The following is a 23,554-nucleotide window of genomic DNA, read 5'->3' on the forward strand; positions in this document are numbered from 1 at the left end:
TGAAAAATATGAAAGAAAATAAAATATAATTAAAATTAATAAAAAAATTATATATTTTTAAATTATTTATTCGTATGGAAGAGTTAAATATGTAAAATAAATTTAAAGTAATATATAAAAATAATCCAATGATTTAAATTTTTTTTTTCTCACTATTTGTTTACTTATACTTTTTATCTCTATTTTATTTCTCTTATATTTTCCAAGATCCAAACATGATCAAAAGAGAAAGTGCGATTATTTTGGGAAAATGCTTACCCCATATGCGGACAACTCAATTATTTTGTTTTATTTTTTGCGATTATATTCTCTCTGTCATTAGATATTTATTATTTATTGACTACATGATATTAATTGATGAATTGAGTTTTGACATTTTTATGTGAAAATCTATCGATATTTAATGCAAGAGGGTTGAAAATTTTGTAATATTTGACATCAAAATTATAATTTAGATAATGCATTCTCTACTAATAACTCGAACGTTATAATTTTTTTTTGTTAATATCCTCCAACATTACATTTTTATTGGAAAATAATATAATATTATGGGGATATTTATGAAACAAAAACTTTATATTATTAAATATATGTAGATGAAATTTAGGTAGTCAAATAAGAATACGAAATCAAAATATAATAGCGTAAATAATGAGATTTAAAGATGCATAGGTGACGTCATCTGCTCAAGGATGTTTTTTCTACTAATAACAAATTCGTTGAATTACTCAACATGGCTTCTTGGAGTTGGTACGTTGGGAAAGGCAACGGACCATGCATTTTAAGACTCAATCAACAAAAACCCTGTCACAGTCTACTTAGATTATGACAGAAGAATAAAAAATAAGAGGAGCAGAATGGACTCGAGTCATTCATTGGTTGAGAATAAGTATAATAAAGACAAGTAGTTTCCTTAGATTGAAAGCAAAATGAATTGGTCCGAACACTTGTGAGCACCTAACATTTTATTGCTATCTGTCTCAGACCATGTCCTAATTTTGAAATCATTGACATTTTGTAATTATTTTTGCTCCTGTCCCCGCCGTTGGATCAATTGACCAAGTGCTACGTTTCACAATCTCAGGCCATGCTCCCCACCTTTTTACACTTGTGCGGGATTACACTGTAGGATTCCCACCATAGAAAAAGATTTTCCACGCAACCAATCATGTTGTGGCGGTTCCGACTTGGTTGAAACGACATCGTTTTGAGCCTTCTGACAGTTGTAATATGAGGTCGATGCGTAGGACGCCAGCGCACAGGAACTAAGCCTGGACCCAGCTTCAATTCACACGACGCGAGAACAGTTTATATACTCCAAGGCCCAGATTCTTCACCAGTGTACTGGCGACACGTGGTTATTTCGGCAACATCGTCTTCGCTGGTCTGATTTTATTGGCTGGAGCCGTGTACACCCAATTCACAGAGAAGTTGCTAGTTTGCGCAGGGGGGACAAGCAGCGCACGCTAAAAAAGGGGGTGTGGGAGCAATCATAGTGCGCATCTTAGCCTCCATAGTCGGAGCCTGCACGTCGGACCTGAACCGATCAATCCAAGTCGTCTCCATTCGGTAAAAAGCTTCATCTCTCTCTCTCTCTCCCTCTCGATTCCTCCATGTTGGGTAACCGTTGAAGTTTCGGAGAGTCTCTCTCTCTCTCTCTCTCTCTAACTTTCTGCCGATTTGTGATTTGGTTTTTAAATTTTAGGGTCTGTTAATATATATTGATCGATGGCTGCTCCACCAGCAAGGGCTAGAGCCGATTATGATTATCTAATAAAGCTTCTTCTGATCGGAGACAGCGGTACGTGGCTAGACTGGAAGCCATTTTCACGCATTTTGTTTTCTTTTTGTTTCTCTTATTTTCTCGAGAACCAAACGGGGATAAAATGTTCAGATCGCTATTTAAATTTGGATTTTTAAATTTTTTATTTTTATTTTCTGGACATTGGTTGCTGTTTGGTGAGGATTAGATGAATTTAGGATTGGGGAAGATTTGACTATTGTTGGGTTTGGTTCAGACTTCAGAGCTGGTTGGGTGGTGTCTTTGCGGATCTAGTTTGGTTGACTGTTCAAATTCTCTTCACCTAATTTTTGAGGTTTTTGGGTCAAAGAGCTTTGATCGTATTGGGATTCTTGATTGTTTGACCTCATTCGGTGTTTGATGCTGAATTTCTTGATTGCCTTTGGTTACCTATTTTTGCCTTGTAGAACAACGAGTTCTGAAATGTTGGGTTTTTTATTTTTATTTTTTTGTTTATCTGGTATGCGTCATATGTTTCTAATTGGCATGAAATTTTATGGGCTTTATTCCTTCTTTACACTAAAACCATAGTGTGTTATTTACTGACTCTGATTGAACGAAAATTTCAGTTTTTTCCCCTAATTTTTGATAAGTTGAACAATTAATTTGTTTTAAACTTTTTGGTTGAGCGAGATGTGGCTGGATGGTTATAACTTCAGTAGATCGAGTAAGGGAGGTTGGAGTGGTGGTTGGGTCTCAAAGTGAAACAGAGTTTGGCTTAAATGATTGTTTTGGCCTTTGGAAGTCTTCTATGGAAACTTCATTTTGTGTTTTTTTTTTTAGTTGGGATCATAGTCACTGATCTATTCGTGACTGAGGTCTCGGCATGATTCTTTTCACCTGCCTGGGGTCCCAGGGATTGGTCATTTTCTTCAGAGGCATTGACTTCATGTGCAAGCTTCATTTAGTTCTAATGCTTTGGCCCTTCAGTGAATGATATAATACATATGTTTGTTTGGTACTGAAGAAGAATTCCATAATGGAGTAAGAGAAACTGTCATGTAACAGAGTGTGACGGTGTTCAACCATGTTTGGCATCATTTGCATCCTTTTAGGGGATGTTGCATTGGAGTTTTAGGTTGGGCCGTCCTAGGCTATGGGTTAGAGCCAAGGTTCTATTAGCAAAATACTAAAGAAGAAAATCAACAAGGATGATGGGGGTGCTCTCATTCCTCCATCCTCTCTTCCCCAACTTCATTTGGTGCAGCTTTTTGGAAGTTAGAAGTGCTTCCTGGCTGTTAAGGTGCTCGAGTAAGCATTTTAGACTTATCGAAATCACAGATTGCAGTTGGATGTTCATGCTAACATATTAGTCTGTGTACTTCATTGAATGCATTCATTTCTAGAAATCCTTGTAGGTTTCTAGAAATCCTAGGGCAAGAGTCCTTCGCTATGATTGATTTTATCAATCGGTTAGGTTGCCATTAAGAAGAGGATTTTTGTGTTTTTTCTTTGGTGCACACATGTATACTTCCTGTGTACTTGGTGTAGCCTTTTTTGGCTCTTTAATATATCTTTAATGACTGGGAGTTGGACATGGTTGGTGATTTGCTCCATACTTTGAGGGGTCATAGGCCTTCATTGGGGGATGACTCTGTTAATTGGAGGCAAGGAAGAAATGGCTTCTTCAGGGTTAAAGATGCGTATAGGCTGTTGGATAAACCTAATGATACAGTGTTTCCCGTAAAGAAAATATGGGTGGATAGGGTGCCAACTAAAGTCTGTTTTTTTGCTTGGGAGGCCACTTGGGAGAAGGTGCTCACTCTGGATAGGCTTCAGATACGAGGGGTGCATCTACCAAATTGTTGGTTTTTGTGTGGCTGTGAAGAAGAGAATGTAAATCATATTCTTTTACACTGTATAGTGACTAGAGTCCTTTGGGATATTATTTTTGGGTTGATAGATATCAAGTGGGTCCTCCCAGAAACTGTAAAGGAGACTCTTATCTCCTGGAGGGGCTCATTTGTAGGGAAGAAAAGGAAAAAGATTTGGAATTCCATTCCGTTGTGTATTTTTTGGACGGTTTGGAAGGAGAGGAATAGATTAGCTTTTAGGGGGGGTGAGTTGAATATTCAGAGATTAAAGAATTCTTTTGTTTGTAACCTGTGGAATTGGGCCAAAGTGTATTTAGATGAGGAGTCTTTCTCCCTTATAGGTTTCTTGGAGTGGATAGCTTCCACTTGAGGGGAGGTAGTTTTTTCTGGTCCTTTTCTTTTTTTGGGCTGTAGCCAGCTTGTATACTCCCTGTATGCTTTGTGGCGTTTAGCCTTTTTAATGAATATCTTGCTTACTTATCAAAAAAAAAAAATATATCTTTTGCTCTTTTGCCTATCAACAAAGAAAAAAAAAAAAAAAAAATCAAGGGAAGAAGTTTGAGATTTATCGTAATTGGAATACATTTTTAACTAGCTGTTTGCTAATTGGATGTTATTTTTCATAGGTTCAATTGTTTGACTATTTAAAAAAAAAAAAACTTATTTGGCACTGTTTTAGTGATATTAGGTTGAGATCCTATGGTAAACTAATCTCAAACTTTGTCAAAAGTTGGGTCTTAAAGCTGACCCCAAATACCTTGGATGGGCCTTGCTAGTTCTGGTTCTAGTTCCAGTTCTAGTATTTTCATTTTTTATTTTTTATTTTTTATTTTTTATTTTTTTGTTTGTGTTGTTTTTTCCTTTTTCTGGTATGTGTGTGCACATGTGTATATATGGGTGTCTCTTAAATCCTATCTGCCCAAAGAAAGATACTTTAGTGGGAAACCCGTCCACTATCCCTCCTTCCTAGCAAATTTATTCCCCTATTCCTGCTAACATCTTATATAGTAAGACTCAGCTGAAAACTCTGCTCTTTTCACTTTGTCCCTTCTCATACCATGTGTCCTTTGCTCTGACCCTAGCACCATAGATCTTTCCCAGTCACTCATCAGCCAACTCTAGCTTCCAAACTTGAAATTGCTTAATGAAACTAGGACTCCAGAAAGAGTTATGGTCAACCCTGCCCTTACACTCCATTACCAGGCCTCCTTATTTGTAGCAGTAACCAAAAGGTTCAAGAAGGACTCTCTTTATGGTCCTTTATGCACACCACACATCCAACAAGAATCCGACCTCATTCACTTATCTTGAACAGTGCTGACTGTTTCCCCAATCTGGCTTCCCAATTATAATTCTCCCCATAAGAGCTCACCTCTTTAGTAACTCAGCCCCTTCTCTTCCAACATACCCTCATCTTGACCTGAGAGAGGAACCCCAAAATGGTCTTCGTCACCAGAACGAACAAATAAAGAGAATGGAGATCTCCTTGCCTGATATCCCTTGAGCTGTTGAGAAGTTCTGTGAGTCCCTTGACCAGAATAGAAAACTAGGCTGAAGATTCACAATCCAATATGCATTTCCTCTATCTATTCTCAAAACCTGGCCTCCTCAAAAGAAAAATAAGAAAACTCCAGATTGTATCTATTGGAGAACAAAAAAAATGCAAAACTCCAGATTGGATGATTTTACACCCTATGTACAACTTGGAAATCAGTCCAGACATAATATTTAATTTATAGTTCATACTTCATTCCAATAAAGGCTTGTATCTAAGATTTGTTCTCCCTCCACAAAAGCACACTGCAGCCCTAGCATTTATTTAAAAGACACCAGCACCCCTAACAACTTCCACCAATCTGTTGGAGCTGAAATCCCTGAGCTCTTCTGGGCTTCATTTCTTTGGGACGAGAGCAATAAAAATAAGATTCAGATTTCTTTCAAATATGCTTTTACTTTATCATTCAAACCCTTAATATGCTCAAAAAACCCTACTTTCCTTAACCTAATCCTTCCTAGGTTCTTCGTATTCCATCTCTTCAATTAATTTTTCAAAGTTATCAGCTTCTTGGCTGGTATGAACTTAGAAGACACCATGATGGGGAACATTGTTGGGAATATCCTTTGAAGACTTATAGAGAGGGGGAAAAGTTTATCCCAATACCCAAACCTTAATTTATGACACCAATGATGATTTAAGTTCCTTTTAAGACTTACCATGGTTAATTTAGGTTAAGTTGAATATTCTGTTTTAGTTTCCATTTAGGTGGTAGTTTCTTTTTTTCTTTTATTCAAATTTTTATTTCTTTGAGTCTTCTTGTTATATTGGTTAAGTTTTAATTCCTTTTAAGTCATGTTTGGCTCTCGGAAAATTCGAGGAAAACCGTGAGGGAAAAAAAATAGAGAGGAAAAGTAGAAGGAAAGAAAAAGTGAAGAAAAATAAAAAATATATTTAAAGTCGATAAATTGTTTTTATATGGTACTTCAAACTCATTTCACTTATTTTAACTCTTCTACATAAAGATTAAATAACTTGAGAATGCATAAGTTTTTAAATTTTTTTAATTATATTTAATTTTCCTTCATATTGTCCATAGTAAGACTAAACATTAGAAAATCATTTTCATTAACATTTATTTTCTTTTCTTAGTATTTTCCTAGAAACAAATAGCATTAGTTTTTAAGTAATATATATTTTTTCATATATATATATATATATATATTCCTATCCTTATGAGGAAGGTAAGAAATTACGGAAGTTCATAAGAGCATATATATACCAATGTGACTATATCATCTTTTAAGGTGGAGAACTGAAATTTTAATAAATTTCAACATTTATTATATTTGCTTTGAGGGTGTGCTTGTCTTCTAATTGTGATCATTTAATAATCTTGGGTGTGATTGCCTTATTCGTAAATGTGATTGTTCAAGAATTTTGGGCTTAATTGCCTAGGAGCCTTGCTGCAATTGCCAAGATTCTATTTTCTCCTAAGTGAAATTGCTTAGAAACCCTAGATGTAAAAGCTATTGAGACTTATGCCTCGAGGCTCACCTCAAGGAAAGGCTCTACAAATTAGTCTTGAGGCTATAACCTCAGTTAGGGTAATTGAGGCTTAAGCCTCGCCCTATTGAGGCTTATAACTTTGAGGCCTAGCCTCAAATATCCAAAGGATTTTTGGCCTTTGTTTTGTGGGCTTTTGGTATATATTTTATAACAGGCTCAAGTCTCAATATTTTATGAGTTTTAATGGGTTCTATCATCTATGTTTTTGTAGACTTTTGATATAGATTTCATGAATTTTGTATTGGGTCCCTATTTGATTAAAGCTTTTACAAAATAAGGGTTTACTTAACTTTCAATTAACTTTTAAAATGGAAGGTAAAAAGAGAGATTGAGAAGAATAAGAGAATTGTTGATTGTCCTAGTGGTTGATCTCGCATATAATCTAATTATTGATAGATAAAAAAAGATATCATTACAATTGACTGATGAAGAAAAAGAGGGATGGGTGGTCATTAACACCAATGGGGAGGATAATATAGCAATTGGATATGGTTATATTCCTCAAAGGATCCTAATGGTAGTAACAGTAATATTGAAATTATTTGGTAAAACCATGAAAGAATGCTAAATTTTATGAAAGCAAAATGAACTAAATTAGAACTATTAATAATGAAAAATAAACCATGAGCTAAATTTTATGAGAGAAAAAGAAACTGAATTATAACTATTAACAATGAAAAATAATTAATTTTATCATTATGAAGTTTGTCTTTTTATTATTCAATTTTATTGTAATTTTCTGAGTTTATTTTATTTTATAATTTTTATTTATTTATTTAAGTTAAGGCTAACACCTCATTTTGCCTCGAGGCTTATGCTTTGCCTCATTTATGCAAAATGCTTCAAGACCGCCTTTAGCTTTTTGAAACATTGGATGTAATTATCTGGGAGCCTCAAAATGTGATTGCCAAAGATACTCTTTTCTTTCATTTTCTTTTATCTTCTTTAATCTCTTATCCCATTATTAAAAATAATATATATAAATATATGTATGTATGTATGCATAACAAACAAACAAACAAACTTATATAGTGCTGGAACTTCTACACTCTGGCATTACTGTACTAGCAAGCCTCCCATCACACTCTTATAACTTCCTCTACTAACTCCTCTTCTCTAGCTACATGTTTGCAAGGCTGAAAGTCTTTTTGGGTGTCTTTTGATGCTCGGTGTATACTTTGGTGTTCTGTTTGACCCAAAAACCTTTACTTTTGTGTGCTGTATTTTGGCTCTTATTTATAAAATTTTATTATTTGCCTATCCAAAAAAAAAGGGGAGAGGGGGGGGGGGGGTTTTGCAAGGCTGAAATGGTTTTTGCCTATTGCCCAATAAGAAATAATGGGCCTATTACCTGATAAAAACCAGGAAAAAGTTGTTGTAATTGATATTTAAGAAGTGCTCTCCCACATAAGAGACTAAAAATTTGTCTAAACGCCGCAAATGGAAACTCATCATTAGAGAAGGTCCTACAAATTGTGTCTCTCAATAAAGTTGGGAACCTCCTCTTAGAGGAAGAAGTTCTTCCAAGAGACCTTGAGGTCCGGCTCAAGTGGCAAAGGGCTACAGTGGGAATGTGGGAGGTTTTGGGTTCAAATCCCATTTGGGGGAAGGGGGGTGGGTGGTGGAAGGGGAGAAAGATGAGAAGTGTTACATATGGAAAAAGGAGTTGCTCTTTTAAGTCTATTTGAAAAAGCAAGACAAAAACAATTTTTTTTTTTTTAAAGAAACAAACTCCCACTCTACCTGCCATCTTCCTGCATATCCCTCACTATGTCCTTATCACATCCATCTTAATCTCCTGTAAGCAAAAACATGAGACCTTCACCCTTTCAGCATAGGTTGTATCCTTTCCCTGTGAAACTTACAGATGCAAAGAAAGTGTTGAGCTTCATGCCAGCACCAGAAGATCTCTCCCCCTTATGTTTTTTTCTTTTTTACTGTCTCCCTTTTGAATAATTAGTTGAAGAGGACATTCTTAAGTTCAGTCATCCATCTAGAACATCCCTCCATTCTCATGAAAATACTTTTGAGAACAGGAGTTATAGGGATGTATGTCAGAAAAATGCATTTTACTAATTACAAATTAATATGTACTCATTGTGTAACTTGCAAGGTTTGAGCACTGTAACATAAGGTGATTTATGACATCTGATGGTGGCATGCCAACTCAGAACATTTGTTTTAAAGATTATAGACTCAAGGCAACAAGGATTATTTGTGAATTGGTTAAGGGGTTCGCTTTTCATGGTTCTGTTTTTCTCAAAATATGTTGCTTATATATGATTGATCGAATTTTGAGATTGAGGAGGAACTTTGAGCTGGAGAGTGTATGATCTGCTAATCACTTTGCAATTGCACCACTTCTAATAATTTGGAAGCCACATTATTTTAACATGCAATTAGGTGATTGGAAACAACCATGCTGGGTCGACATATATTTCTTTTTTATTCTTAGATTGTGAGATTGAATGACCTAATGAAGAAATAATAAAGGTAGATTATTATGGAAAATCATTTTTTTTTGTTTTTTTTGTTTTTGTCTTCCTCTTTCTCTTTTGCCCCTTTAACCTTGGCTTCTGGTATAGCGGGATCTGAAAATTAATGCATGAGGTTCAATCTGGTCCAGAAGTTTCAAGTATGATTGATGAATATTCTTACTTGAATGCTTGGGCATGGTAGCAATCTATTATCAAACTCTTAGTGGAAGAGTATATAAGCAAACTTTAGCTCCATGATGCATATCGGCAAGTTCTAGTTATGGATTTATGATACCCATAAGCAGAATTGATTGACCTGGACTACCTTTTGCAAATATTCTTTCTCTTTAAGCAAAGCTGGGAATCTAAAGCCTTTGATTTAATGAAAACCCAAGATTGCTGTATGGATTAAAGTGTTTCTTGCCATTACATTGCAGGTGTAGGTAAGAGTTGCCTTCTTTTGCGTTTTTCAGATGGGTCCTTCACCACTAGTTTTATCACCACTATTGGGTATGTTTTCTCCAAGTTTCAGTGAAGAAGTGCACTACTAAACTTTATTCCTCCAAAAATTGCTTCTAAAGTCACAATTTCGAACTTATGCAGTATTGATTTTAAGATAAGAACCATTGAACTTGATGGCAAACGGATCAAGCTCCAAATCTGGGATACTGCTGGTCAGGAGCGGTTCCGTACAATCACAACAGGTAAGTTCTCTTATCTTGATGGAATCTGGTTTAATTTTGATAACTGCTTGGTGCAGTAGTGAAAACCATCTTCCCAGCTTGTGGTTGGTTGTATGTCGCTATGTAGAAGAATAAATTGATGGATTGTTTCTGAATGTTGTATTGTCCACCTTAGGAGATCCTCCAGGCTGAAAACCAACTTTTTAAACAACTCTAATATCTTATGCATTTCACTCCAAATGTCAAGAGAAAAATTGTTGGACAGTTCTTGAACTGGGAAGCGTACCAAGCAGAATGAAGTGATGAACGAGGAAAATTGACTTGTTTTTGGTTTTTGGGAGGGGTGGGACAAGCAAAGTAACTGGAGAGGAAGGTTAAGAGTTGAGTGTGGCAGTAATGGGCATCTCCAATACCTTTTAGCAATGGAGAGGAACAATTCCCACACTGGAAACAGCTTGGAAACATAATACCCTAGCATAAAAGTTGGCTTGGAAGCAAAGGCACTAGGAGATGACGCAGAGGTGTGACATTTGGGCATCACATGGTATCACAAATTGTTGTTAGATTGTTTTAATGTTAGTCTTTTGAAACTTTCCAGAGACTCTCCAACAATGGCAGGAGGTTTCATTTAATAATTGTAGCATCAGTCCTTGTGGCACCACATTCATGCTCCATGTGGTGCACAGGAAATATGCAACCTACAATCTTATCATGAAGTGTGCTAGATCAAGTTGTTGGAATAATCCTGTTGGATGATATATTGAAAATTGAAGTCTTTTGGGTTGGGCTCTATCAGAGGGTCAAATGCTAAGTGATTTTTACATGATTACTATGGCAAGCATGTTGGAATGTGTGATGGTAGGCAAGTGAGTCAGTGCTTCCTTGTAGTGGTTCTCCTCCAACCAATTGCATTCTATGTTGTGTTCTGCTTCTATGATGTTTGATTACTTATATTTTCTCTAGTTTGAATCTAGATCACATATTTGCCCACATGTAACTTCTTTCCTCCCTTCCCTTTTATTTTGGCAGCCTACTATCGTGGAGCCATGGGTATTTTGCTGGTGTATGATGTAACCGATGAATCATCTTTCAACAGTAAGTTTCCTTCTCACTTCCATCAGTTGAAATTCGGGAAGCTGTACATATTTCTAAAGGACTATGTGTCCACCTATTTGATCCTCTGAAATTCTACTGTTTACAGTCTTTCCCACTATTTATGCATATTGTTAAAGCCTTAAAGGTGCTTTTTCTGAAGTGGATGGTTGAGAAACCACATTGGTTTTCAAAACTATTGGATATTTTGATTTCTGTATTGATTTTTATAAAACTTGCTTCTTACAATTTTCAGATATTAGGAACTGGATTCGAAACATTGAGCAACATGCTTCTGACAATGTTAACAAGATACTGGTAGGGAACAAGGCTGACATGGATGAAAGCAAAAGGGTATGTTCTTGTGTCAGTTTTCCCATCATGAAGTAACATTTTAGTTTATTTGTCACATTTGATATACATTATTAAGTTTGCTGGTCAATCCTACATACTGGCTTTGGAGGGGAAAGTTTATTTTTGCTTGGCATTGGGAAGAAAATATTAATGCTTCTTTGTTGAACCAGCAACTTCTCCATTTCCCCCTCCCTCTTTTGCACGCATATAGATCAGTGTTTTTCACCATTTTTGATCGTATCCTTTTGATAAATCCTCTTCAGGCGGTGCCTACCTCCAAGGGCCAAGCACTTGCTGATGAGTATGGCATCAAATTCTTTGAAACTGTAAGTAGAGCTTGTAGAAACATTTCTATTTCATGATTGTTGATACAATGTGTATGCTGAAAGATCTTGTGTACGGCAGAGTGCAAAGACGAATCTAAATGTGGAAGAAGTTTTCTTTTCAATTGCAAGGGATATAAAGCAGAGGCTTGCGGACACTGACTCCAGGGCAGAGGTATTTGGTTCTGAATGAAAGTGAAGATAAAAGAGAGAAAACTAAGTAATTGGACCTCTTAATTTTCAAGTATGGAGAACTTACTTCTTTGGTTCTACTTGTGCAGCCCACAGCAATTCGGATTAATCAACCAGACCAGGCAACCGGGGTTGGTCAAACTGCCCAAAAATCGGCTTGCTGTGGTTCTTAAAGAGGTAAGATACTGCTGAATTGGTGCCTGAAGCAGCATGTTTTCTTGGAAATCAAATAGAAGAAAACTAATTCTGATGACGATATAATGGTTGCTTGTAATTTTTTGCTTATTGTGATTCTTTTCAAACTTGTTTTAGCGTGTGAAAGGTAGTTTCTTATTATTTGAGAAATTTATTTTGCTGCAAGCCCAGTTCCTATGTTTTTCCCTTCTTTCTTGCCCCTTTTTTCCCTCTTTCATTTACCACTAATATGGTTAATCTCTCCTTGTAGAAAGATTAAACTGGTTTGCCTTTGGGTTCTGAAAGCAGAAGGAATTACATGGCAAATTCGATCGTCTAATTAAAGAATGTGACTGAATGTTTATTTTTTTCCCCAAAACAAATGGGAAAATACGGTCACATTCTTCGTTGGTGCAAATGGTTGAGAGTATCTGTGATGGGAAACAATCTGAAGGAGTTGTAGCTTCTGGAATTACGTGACATCGAGCTGTCTAATGGTTGCAAAGGGGGTCTTGAAAATAATTACAGCATTTTAAAAAAATATATATTTAAAATGGGAAAATTTAAAAATTACTTTCGAAATGTCATACGAGAAGTCGAATACTTGTGTTTGGGGAGATAATTCCAGTTTAACCATCAAATTTTAAAATTATCTGTCATAAATCCGGCATCGTTTTTAGAATTACTATCTGTAATTGTAACAAATGTTTTATTTAAAAAGGGGTTAAGAGTATAAAAAAATTCGTTGCTCATGCAGGTGATTTCTTGATCAAATTGATCCCCATCAGTAATAGTATGGATCAATATTTAAGTGAAGCCGAAATTTCAAAGCCCAAGTATGTCCTTTGGACATGGCTTGATGCCTGATGTGGTAACCTTAAAACCAGGAAACCCTGTATGCAGTGGAGGTCATAAGGCGACTTGTCTTCCATCTGATCTACTGATCCTTGATGCTCTCCCAGCTCTTTTGCGCTTCCCCCCCACCTCCAAATCCATTTCCTCCTGGGCCCGTTCTTTTTCAAGCTCCACATATTGTGGGGTAGCTTGATAATTTCAATGAAGAAACTTCCTTCACACAGGAGCTTCTTGAATAGGTACCAGCTACATCAATGTACTCGTTTAACTGGTTGCCACATTTCCTTTTCACTCATTCTCAAAGAAAAAACTCCCTTTCATTCGAACAAGTTACATTGCCAAAATCTTGAAAAGATCTTCCAATTAAACAAGTTTTAGTAGTTGGTTGGAAGGAGCCCAGACTGAAACAAAGTTATGTCAGGAAATGGTATCTATTAAAGAAATCCACATATAATAATATATCCGAAATAAACCTTAAATAAAACATCCCTGCCAGTCATGCATTGAACAGCTTAAACCCTGGGCGCATTCTGTTCTTTCAGGTAGCATTAACCACACATCTTTACCAAGATACCTTCCAAAACAATATCAGCAAAACTAATCATGCCTCAAAATAACAGAATGCATCGCTTTGGCCATGTCAAATGGCACTTCACAGTAAACACAACTTATTAATAAAAAAGGAGTATTTGCTTCTATGCACATGAAAGAGGCTAGCTACCCTATCTTACATTCTCATCCAGGCTCATTAACAATACTCCTTTCATAGATTCAGTTCCTCCTTTCCATAGATACGCTTAAGCTCCCGTGTAGCTGCTTGAAATGATTCTGCATAAGAGGAACACAGAAAGAGATAGAATATAGTACTGGCACTAACACATGGTGGGGAAATCAATGAATTTCCAATTATTACAGGGAAGGAGACAGCAAACTTCATGGTTGTTTTGATAGTAGAATTTTTGTTACCTTTCCAAATGCGGAAGGACTTCTGATTAATCGGAGATCCAGTCACTGTTTGAATGGCATCGAATAACAAGCTCTCAGGGGTGCTCCTTAATTCTTGGACAATCTGATAAATAGTCTTCCCATTCTCAAAGTATATGTGATTATTTGGGTGTTTTGTTTTGCAACCAGCATGACGCTCAAATTCATAAGCATTGAGTACCTTAAACATAAACCATTTGATTCATCACTAAGGTCTAGAGAGTCAAGTCAAACAACGAAACTGGGGATGGCTTACCTTGTTAAAATTACATGACTGACACCCACAAAGATAGCCAGAGCCTTTTATGATTCCACGAAGCTCCTGTTTATGTGCACAGATGTAACCATGTCACTGAAATCACAATTTTAATGAAGAAACACGTACAAAAAGAGCCAAAACTTACCTCTCGTGACAAGGAGACATACTTCACAGGCACCCCATCAAGCATACCAGTTGATATCAAGGTTCTGACGTTTGATGGGAAGCTGTTTGGAGCTTCTTTCTTAGACATCTTAAATTCTGATTTATTTTTGGAAGCAGACTCAGGTCTTAATTTAGCTAACTGAGCAGAACTTAAAGTTCCATTAGCATTTGATGCATCCAACTCTCTTTCACTCTCTGTGTCTGATATTTGAACTGAAGACTGATACAAGCCATAGCTGCTTATGGGCCTGGCAAAGGGGATATTATCAGGTTCATCATGATAGCTACCAAAAGATATGGTATTGGCATCCCCCTTATTATAAGGGTGACCCATTGGTATATTATGGTCTCCAGTGTTGTAGGTGTGACCCATTAACTTGTCATTCTCATCCTCCTTATAGTAGGCTGCCCCTATTGACATAAAACTGGTATCACTCCCCCTGTCATAGTCCTGACCTGTGGGTATATTACTGTCAATTTCCCTATCATAGCTATGTCCCTTTGATGCATTCTCACTACTATCAGATTCCCTAACCTGATTGACTTTAACTTTTCTAATTCCACCATAGCTGAGACATGTTTCAGGGTCTTCAATAGCATTAGATATAGACAAACCAACAGATGAATCATTTCCAAATTGCTCATCAATGTCCCTGCTTCTTGAGCCATCTGTTCCAACAGGAGAGATATTCCTTTCCGTGAAATTGACAGGCCTAGCTGTCTCAGGTCCAAATAACCGGTCAATGAATTGGTTTGGAACTGAATGAAAACCAGAAGTGTTCTCCCATGGAGAACCATGTGCATTCAAAATTCCGGAAGTTGATTTGCTGCTTGTGGAATGTACTGCTTGCTTTTTGTTGGGAAACAAGCCTGGTTCAGCAACATCTGCAAACCATTGATGAGACCGCTTTGGTTCAATCCTGGAAGGGTTGTCAAATGTTGTATCCCCATCAGATAAGTGTCCAGCACCCTTTGGCATCCAAAAACCCTTGTTCTGAAAAGAATGCCATACATAATCCTTAGTGGTGTATCCTGACACATTAAGAGAAGTTGATCTAATCTACATGGCTAATTCAAAAGAGAAAAAAATGAGAAGCTGGAGGGAGGGAGGGGGCTTGGAAGGAGAAGAAAGAGAGAGATCCAGATAATAACCAAAACCATAAATGGGTTATACAGAGGAATGATTTGTGTCAGTATGAAAACTCCATTTTTTATCAAGGTTTTTAAAAAACCCACTATCAACATTCTTTCTTATTTTTGGCTGGTGATGGGGAAGAATAGCCAATTACTTATAACAGTTCTACAATTTTTTTAAATATTATATCACTAAGATATTATTTAAACAAATGAATAAGAAAGAGTAATGTAATATCATCTGAATAACCTTACCAGACACTATGACAAAAATTAAAACAAAAAAAAAAGAACATAACAATCCTGATCCCTTACAACATTAATAATTATAACACCTTTATAAAATCAATGGTCCAGAATATGAATTTCAGGTCAAAGCTAATGGACAACAATGATTTTGAGAAGAGAGAGACCCCCTTTCAGAAGAGAATTAGACACATGTCTAAGTAATTTGCCAATGTGATGAAAGTAAGAACTTTATTATAAGGAAGACTTAACATCTAATCAATTCACAACCACAAGAAGCTAGAATAGGCATGCATATATATAAACACACACAGCTGGGCACAGAGACAGCACAGTGCCTCTTTTGGAAGAGACTAAGCACATGCTTGCATGATTTGCCTAAACATTGAAAGTAAGAAGCTTCTGTTAAGATAAACATATTAATTAAGCTTCTCCAAGTAAACTGTTAATGAAACAGAGGACTTTAAGTAATTTCTAAACTCATGTACAAAAGTATGAAAATCCAACCAAAAAAAATTATTAACATGCATCAGTTCACATCCAGAATCAAGCTAGATTAGGTGAAACATTCTAGTCTTTCCTTTTCAAATTAAAAACAATCTCAGTTGACCACAACTAAGTTGTCTTCATATCATTCTAAAAAAAGAAAACATTTTCACATTCCTTTTTAAGTGGAAACAACTTCACTGGATCATGAGCAGATCACATCAAATACCAGACATGCAAGGATTATGGTTAATTTAAAATATTGAAAATTGGGCTGGTTTAATGGCTGCAGCTCTAGCAGCATGGCTCAAGTTGGACATCAATCCAAGCCCACCCCAACTTGGCCTAAGGTTAGATGTTTCAGCTAATGTCAGGATAGACTGGTTAGATTGGATTGCTCAGATTAGGAATTAATTTCCTCTTTGATTTGTACATTTTCATTAATTAATAACTCAATTACATGGTTAAGAAGTTAAGCACACCTAAAGAGTGATTTTTACAAAATAATGAATCTATAAATAAGAGTTGAAATATATTGCAAGGATAATATGAAAGCATGTCACAAATACTGAATAATGATGGTAGTAATTTTATATAATAAAAACAATTCACACTGATTTTATGTACTAGATGTGGTAAAAGAAAAGTTAAGATAGGCCTAACATTCCTAAAAATGTCAAATGACACTGGTAATTTCTCAGAAATTCAGCTTTTTGTACATTTTCAAGAAACATTGAACATATTAAATGTTCATGGTCATGTGACATAAACATGTATAAAATGATAACATCAATACAGGCAGAGTTCCAGTTCGTCAATGCCTAAATCCAAGCCTCATAAAACCTTAGGTCAAGATAGAATTTTACCTCAATTTGGTTTTTCTAAGGTGGAGTTGAGTTAAACCCATTTGAGTTGCAACACCACCGATCCACTTCTAATGAACCCAAAATATATGGTTAAATCTACAACTGAGGCAGCTCAGGCTGGGCTAGAGGTCAATGCTTCAATCCAAGACCAACCCAACCTGAAGTTGGGATTTCTCAACCTAGGTTTGCCCTTTTGGATTGAGTTTGGTCCGGTTGGGTTCTAGTTATCTCAGTTGCAATCCTATATATATGGTCTATACACCTAGTTTCTTCTAGTGCATTTTGCATTAGCATAATATTTCATATATGCAGTAAACAAGTTCTAGACCAACATCAGTTGGTCATAACATGAATGATGAGGCCTCATCATTACGTTTGGGACCATAATTTAGTTTATCAATGCCTTAACTACTTTTGTTTAGAGCTTATTTTTCATCCAACCAAATCATCAAACAACCATGTAGCATTTTACTGCCTTTACACAAACCTACCAATTACATAATTATAAATAAATAAATAGAGGTCTAAAGAAAAATGCTATGTTTGGTTCGTGTAAAATTTCAGGGACAATGCAAATGAAAGAAAAATATAAGAGAAAAAGAAGTGAAAGAAAATAAAAAATATATTTAAAGTTTATTACTTTTCCAAATTCTTAAAATTTATTTCATTTATTTTTCTCTCTTTTGAAAATGTATAATTTTAATTATATTTTACTACTTTTCTCTAACCAAATATCACATAAATGTTCCAGTGAAAGTGTGAGATAACACTTCCTCAAAGCAGTTTCTTTTTTCTTTTGCGTAAAGCAATCATTTCAAATTAAGGCGCAAAATTGAAACTGTCATAGAAATGGTTCAAATAAGAAGCTTTCAACGTACCATTTTGGTTTGCCCCTTATACTTCCGGCAGAGAAAATGTTTAGTGATTCCACTTTTCCCTTTGGTCTACCAGGTGTGAAAATGATAGTTTCCAAATTCGAAATAAATTAAGTCCCCTCCGTGCACGGATAAAGCCATTGATGCACGCTCCTAGCTATATCCACGCAAATGAGTGCGAAAATGAACATTGTCTGCAATTGTTCCGCAAATAGTCACACCCTAAAATGTGAATTCCACCAAATTTCATAAGAAAACTGCTTGTTCAGAGGAACTGCTACAAAGCACATGGTTCATATCTAATTTTGAGGCCGAGACATGCCACGGAAATTGTTGCCCTAACCCTAGAAACGAATATGCGTTAAAGAAGAGGCCGGCGATCCGTACCTTTGGCCGGAAGACCTAAGGAGCAGCTGATATTAGTCGAAATCCGATGAAACTTCTGGCGACGCTGTAACAGCGGAGAATGGCCGGCGATCAGACGGAGCGCAGGGCGGGAAGTGCTAGAGAGAGAATTGATATGGTGTGTGGAGGAGCACTAGATTTTTTCTCGCCAATCAAGTATAAAAATAGTCTCGACATACATTTATCATAGCCGTACACATGTCCGTATAATTTGTAGACTAATTTTTCTGAGCTATTTAGGTCAAGTTGATGTGATCCAAAGGTATCAGCGATTAATACGTGTCAAAATCCAATTGTTCAGAATGGAAAAAAGTCAAAGAATGCTTTGAACTCGCTGCTTTTGACACGTATACTGTTTTAATCGGTGGGCTTATGTGTGGGCCCGGCCTCTAATGATTATGCAATCTCAAAGTTTTTGTAACCGCTCAGGTTTTTAATCAAAGTTTTTTAAAATGATCAAACAAACCAAAATGTTCATACTTTTTATAAATAAAATAATTAATTATGATAAAAATTAATTAAATATATTTTATTTAACATTTATTAAAATATCAAAATTAAAGTAGTAAGAATGATTTTTTTTGTGAAGATTAATTTTATTTTTGTGATAAATAAAATATAAATGGAAAGTCTTGTTATCTTGAGGTACGAATTTGTCATTTATTTTATATAAATATGAATATATTTAATAAATTTTATTTTAAATGATAACAATTTTTTATTTATTTTATATATATTCTTCTTATATTTATACTTTAAATGTATTTTTGGTATTTTTGTTATATTTTTTATAGTTAGATGACAAATTTCATACATTCATCATCATATTTTTTTTTTGCATTTTAGTAATATTTATTTTATGCCTTAGTCATATTTTTTTGTACTTTTATTATATATTTTTTATATAGTCATTTTTTCATACCTAAATTAGTTGCATATTTCTCAACTTAGTATTTTGGTATCTTAATTATATTTTTATTCCTTAATACCTTAGTCAAATTCTTCATATCTTAGTCATATTTTTTTATACCATAATACCTTTACTCACATATTTTATACTTTAATCATATTCTTCATATTTATATTATATTTTTCATTCTTTAATGCCTGATAATATTTTTCATACCCAAGTTACCATTTTCATACCTTAATACTTAGGTCATATTTTTCATATAAGTTATATTTTTCGTACCTTAATATTTAAGTTACTTTTTTGCTAATATCAAAATCATATCTTTGTACCACGCCCATATTATCGGTATCTTAATGCCTAAATCACTTTTTTTCATATCTTAATCTCTAAACCGCATTTTTCTTATTTTAGTACCTAGGTCACATTTTTTGGATTTAGGTCATATTATTTGTACTTCAATACTGAAGTCACAATTTACTTAACTTAGTACCCAAGTCACATTTTTTGTACTTAGGTCACATTATTTGTACCTTGATATTTATATTATTTTTTTGTATTTAAATTACTAGGTCACATTATTCGTACCTTGCTACTTAAATCACTTTTTTCGTACCTCACTACCTACCTAATTCTTATTTTCATGCTTTAACTTAGGTTATATTTTTGGTATCTTAGTGCCAAAGTCACTTTTTTAATACCTTAATATCTAGTTCATATTTTTTTTATACCTTATTACTTAGATTAGTTTTTTCATATTTTAATATCTAAATCATATTTTTTGGTATCAATATCACATTATTCATAACTTATTACCTATATAACCTTTTTTGCATCTTAATAATTAGGTTATATTTCCATACCTAGGTCACTTTTTTAATTCCTTAGTATATAGGTCACAACTTATACCTTAATACTTAGGACATTTTTTGTATCGTACATAAGTCATATCTTTCATAATTGGGTCGATGGGTCGCACACCCGATACACATGTTTTGACTTTGTATGTCCATAACTCAAAATAAGTGACCTAACAGTAGCAATTGGACTAAACATACCAATAATCACTAGATTCATAGGAAGGAAAGGTATCGGGGAGAGAGCTCCCAATATTTTCATTTACAAACCTTTCAATATATTACTAAAATCACGATTTGTATGCATGTAATTAAAATATAATAAATATTTATGCTTAACAAATATAATTATATTTTTTATGGAACATATAAAATAAAAACAAAATATGTATATTTATATTGTGTAAATTTTGAAATTAAAATATGTTAAATGAAATGATTATTTTAAAAATGTGAATATAATCATATGGTTGGGACGTATTTTTTATTTATATTTTTAAAAACAAAAAATAACCTGAAATTCTATTTAAAATATAATAATTCTTATAAATTTATCTTTAAAAGATATTAATTTTTTATTTAGATTGTCGACATATTATTGAGATTGAGGTGATCCCTTGGTGCTTAATTTATAAAAAGTTATAAATAATTAGAGAAATGGTGTAAAATCACTGTAAATTGATAAATGACAAAAATAAAAGGAGCAAATTCTTAATCTACGTTACGCCGGGTATTGTGCGGCTCAATGATTAATTTTTAAGACGTGGCAACAGAATAAAACGACACCGTTCCACCGGAGAAAAGAAGTGGCAACCACTTCATACCCTTGATTTCCTAGATCTTGTGCTTTTGTTGAATGTCAATCGGCTTCCGGTGAACTTTCCGACAATGACACACCGGCAGTAAACCGACAAGAGGGTAGCAACCCAGTTGACTCAGGAAATTTTTTAAACACGTCATAACTGAACAACTTGACGAGATTACGGTTTGGATGGAACTCAAATTTTACTCATTCCAATCCGGCTGCACATCTTCTATACCTATTAATTATATAATCTAATATCACATCAAATTCTTTAGTTTTAATGAGAATAATGTGGAACGACCCGTCTGGTCTTGCACGGCATTTAAAACACAGGTTAAAAGAAATTTATATTCTCTATCCAAAGTGAAATATCACGTTATGTTTGAAAATCATGTCAAGGAAAGTAAGAGGAAAAATACCAAAAAATACAAAATTTTTGGACAAGTATTACAATAATTGAAACAATAAAATCTACTGTATCAATAGACTTTAACAACGACTCGAACACCAGCAACAACCATTGGAATATGATGACTCATTTTTTTCTGCATGGACTTAGAAATCTACTAACCTTGATGATAGCAATTCATGATCACTTAGAGAAAAAAATCGACATATTACTTGGAATTTGAATCTTGATTATTATTTAGCCATAATAAAAGTTTCGTTTCTCACTTCTTATCTTTAACACATCGGCCTAATCAAATTTGAATAATAAAATAATGTTCGAAGATAACTTAAGATAATGAGTAGAGAATTTATCGAGGAAGATTCGATCATTAATTAATTATTATTTTTTAAATTATCTGTATTAATTACATATATAAAATGTTGGTATAAAGTACATATAAGTTTATATATGGTGTAAATAACATCCAAAGGAGGTGTATATTCAGTTTATAAAATAACTTTGTTGAGTCTTTTATACGAAACCTGATCATATATGAAGAACAACCCTTTGAAGAAGCTTCAAGGAGAGCTTAAACAGTGATTTCAAAATTGTCTGATATGGATTTATGGGAGAATTATATGGATCATGCCTAGGTTTAAACACAATCAACCTCTGATCTAATTTGGCCAGCGGGATTTGCATTCAATGATTTGCAAAGGTCAAATAAATCAAGAAAAAAAAAATCAGAAATTTATGAGTAATCCATGTATATATATATATATGTGGATAAAGAACCACTCTAATACAGAAATCTATATCTACAAAAGATCGAAATCTCTATAAAGAATCATGAATCTACCAGTCTCCATAAATACAAACGAATAAATATAAGTCATGGCCCAAAAATTACAAAATACAATCCACCATATGAGGCACCTTCCGGAACTGAATCTTCAAATCATTTTCCCAGGGAGTTAAATTCAAGTCCAAATCCAAGGACAAAACTCTCTCGTCACTCGTCTTCTTCACAACCGACACCGGCGTAGGGTTATGGATCTCAGACCTGTGCCTCCTCATGTGGCCGCCCAGCGCTTGCCCAATCGCGAACTCCAACCCACAAATGGAGCACTCATGAGTCTTGGGCTTCGCAGGCGAGGTGGGAAGCTGCAGTTCGTCGCCCATGAGCCTGGGCTTCTTGTGGCTGGCTCTGTGACCGCCCAGCGCTTGAAATGAAGGGAATTTTCTGTTACATGTCTTGCACTCGAACACACGACCCGGGAGCTGGTTGGTGGATTCGGATCTTCCCACCCTAGACAGGAGCATCAAGCAGTTGGCCATGGCTAAGGCCTCAACCTCATCGACTCCATCAACTCTGCTTCTCTTCATATTATAGTATGAAAGCAAACCAAGAAAATTTATGAATGTTTGTTGCTGAAAATGCTGAATGGTTAATGGAACGTGGATGAAAGAAAGTTGCTTGCAGAGTGCGGTATTTATAGGAGCCAGAGATGTCGAGAATGACGAGTACGACTTTATGAGGTTGTTGATGTGAGGGAAATGAAATGACAGATGTACCCTCGCTTGAATTTCTTGTGGGCTAAGTAAGCAGGAGTTAAGGTGTGCATAAATAATGGACGAATGAGGGGCAGTGAGTGTAGCGCCGCCAGGTGACATGTTTGCGTGACCGCGTAATTCAAGGGAACGTAACCACTGGGAAGGAGGAGTTTTAATTTGAGCTTCTGGGCCACGAATCACGACCGTTCTAGAAGGGTTCTCAAAAGCGCGTAAAAGACACTTTCCGCTGTCGTGGGTGTAAGGGCAGTTGAAGTGTGGGGTGGTTCTGAACTCTGCTTGGGAGCTTCCCTGTAGTCTCCAGTATTTTAGAGTCAAAGTTGACACGCGCTCTGAGAGCACGTATGCGATGAAGTAAGATCTTGAGTTGTGAGTCAGCAACAAGGAGGAAACGTGGAGCACAAGTTTGTGCAGTCCCACCAAGACACTGTCTTATCTCACTCGGAAGATCCACGCGGTTCGGCAAAATTAGGTAGGGCGATTAAGCTTCCTAATATGGTTTCACACTCTCCCAGTAGGAAAGTGATGAAAAACTTTCCTTAATTGTTGTCCCCAGAAAAACCTAGGAATATTTTATGTTATCAAAAATGCTTGCATACGCGTATGTGTCAAGAAGTGGGTGGATTCAGTTACCTAGCCACACTTGAAACTTTGAACCACATCTGACGTGAAACTTCTTGAGAAGTTTCCCCGATTTATACTCCTATTGAAGTAATAGACATGGGTTAAAAAGCTTCACATTTTTCCCATGAATGCCACGCTTTCCATTC

The 23,554-nt window shown here is 35.3% G+C and overlaps 3 protein-coding genes across 4 annotated transcripts; 1 reads left to right on the forward strand and 2 right to left on the reverse strand.

The window, feature by feature from the left end:
• Positions 1 to 1,418: 1,418 nt before the first annotated feature.
• On the forward strand, positions 1,419 to 12,181 carry LOC117916073 (ras-related protein RABE1c). The gene is made up of 9 exons (XM_034831891.1): positions 1,419 to 1,569; positions 1,706 to 1,801; positions 9,594 to 9,666; positions 9,760 to 9,860; positions 10,869 to 10,934; positions 11,188 to 11,285; positions 11,549 to 11,611; positions 11,691 to 11,783; positions 11,890 to 12,181. The coding sequence occupies exons 2-9, from the start codon at positions 1,729 to 1,731 to the stop codon at positions 11,971 to 11,973; spliced, it is 651 nt and encodes a 216-aa protein (XP_034687782.1). The 5' UTR covers positions 1,419 to 1,569; positions 1,706 to 1,728; the 3' UTR covers positions 11,974 to 12,181.
• A 1,107-nt stretch (positions 12,182 to 13,288) lies between these two features.
• Positions 13,289 to 18,397, reverse strand: LOC117916072. 2 transcript variants are annotated; one of them, XM_034831890.1, is made up of 6 exons: positions 18,232 to 18,397; positions 17,848 to 18,038; positions 14,218 to 15,231; positions 14,070 to 14,135; positions 13,796 to 13,994; positions 13,289 to 13,657 (listed from the first exon to the last, which is right to left on the reverse strand). In XM_034831890.1, exons 2-6 carry the CDS (start codon positions 17,848 to 17,850, stop codon positions 13,593 to 13,595), a joined length of 1,347 nt encoding a protein of 448 aa, XP_034687781.1. In that variant the 5' UTR covers positions 17,851 to 18,038; positions 18,232 to 18,397; the 3' UTR covers positions 13,289 to 13,592. The 2 variants fall into 2 exon arrangements, with proteins under 2 accessions (XP_034687781.1, XP_034687780.1); XM_034831889.1 differs by having other exon boundaries at positions 17,848 to 18,066.
• Positions 18,398 to 21,962: 3,565 nt separating this feature from the next.
• On the reverse strand, positions 21,963 to 22,682 carry LOC117916494 (zinc finger protein ZAT11). The gene has a single exon (XM_034832562.1). The coding sequence runs from the start codon at positions 22,596 to 22,598 to the stop codon at positions 22,119 to 22,121; it is 480 nt and encodes a 159-aa protein (XP_034688453.1). The 5' UTR covers positions 22,599 to 22,682; the 3' UTR covers positions 21,963 to 22,118.
• Between the last annotated feature and the right edge of the window lie 872 nt (positions 22,683 to 23,554).

Source organism: Vitis riparia, chromosome 6 (assembly GCF_004353265.1).
Source record: "Vitis riparia cultivar Riparia Gloire de Montpellier isolate 1030 chromosome 6, EGFV_Vit.rip_1.0, whole genome shotgun sequence".
NCBI classification, from domain to species: Eukaryota; Viridiplantae; Streptophyta; class Magnoliopsida; order Vitales; family Vitaceae; genus Vitis; species Vitis riparia.

What these genes read in the sequence shown, in the direction of transcription:
- LOC117916494 (XM_034832562.1), bottom strand. Translation starts at nt 22,598, where the DNA reads ATGAAGAGAAGCAGAGTTGATGGAGTCGATGAGGTTGAGGCCTTAGCC.
- LOC117916073 (XM_034831891.1), top strand. Translation starts at nt 1,729, where the DNA reads ATGGCTGCTCCACCAGCAAGGGCTAGAGCCGATTATGATTATCTAATA. An exon ending in GTTCCGTACAATCACAACAG is followed by an intron (nt 9,861 to 10,868) that starts GTAAGTTCTCTT and finishes TTATTTTGGCAG; the next exon opens with CCTACTATCGTGGAGCCATG. An exon ending in ACATGGATGAAAGCAAAAGG is followed by an intron (nt 11,286 to 11,548) that starts GTATGTTCTTGT and finishes AATCCTCTTCAG; the next exon opens with GCGGTGCCTACCTCCAAGGG.
- LOC117916072 (XM_034831890.1), bottom strand. An exon ending in ATGTCTCCTTGTCACGAGAG is followed by an intron (nt 14,136 to 14,217) that starts GTAAGTTTTGGC and finishes GCACATAAACAG; the next exon opens with GAGCTTCGTGGAATCATAAA. An exon ending in AGTCATGTAATTTTAACAAG is followed by an intron (nt 13,995 to 14,069) that starts GTAAGCCATCCC and finishes TTTATGTTTAAG; the next exon opens with GTACTCAATGCTTATGAATT.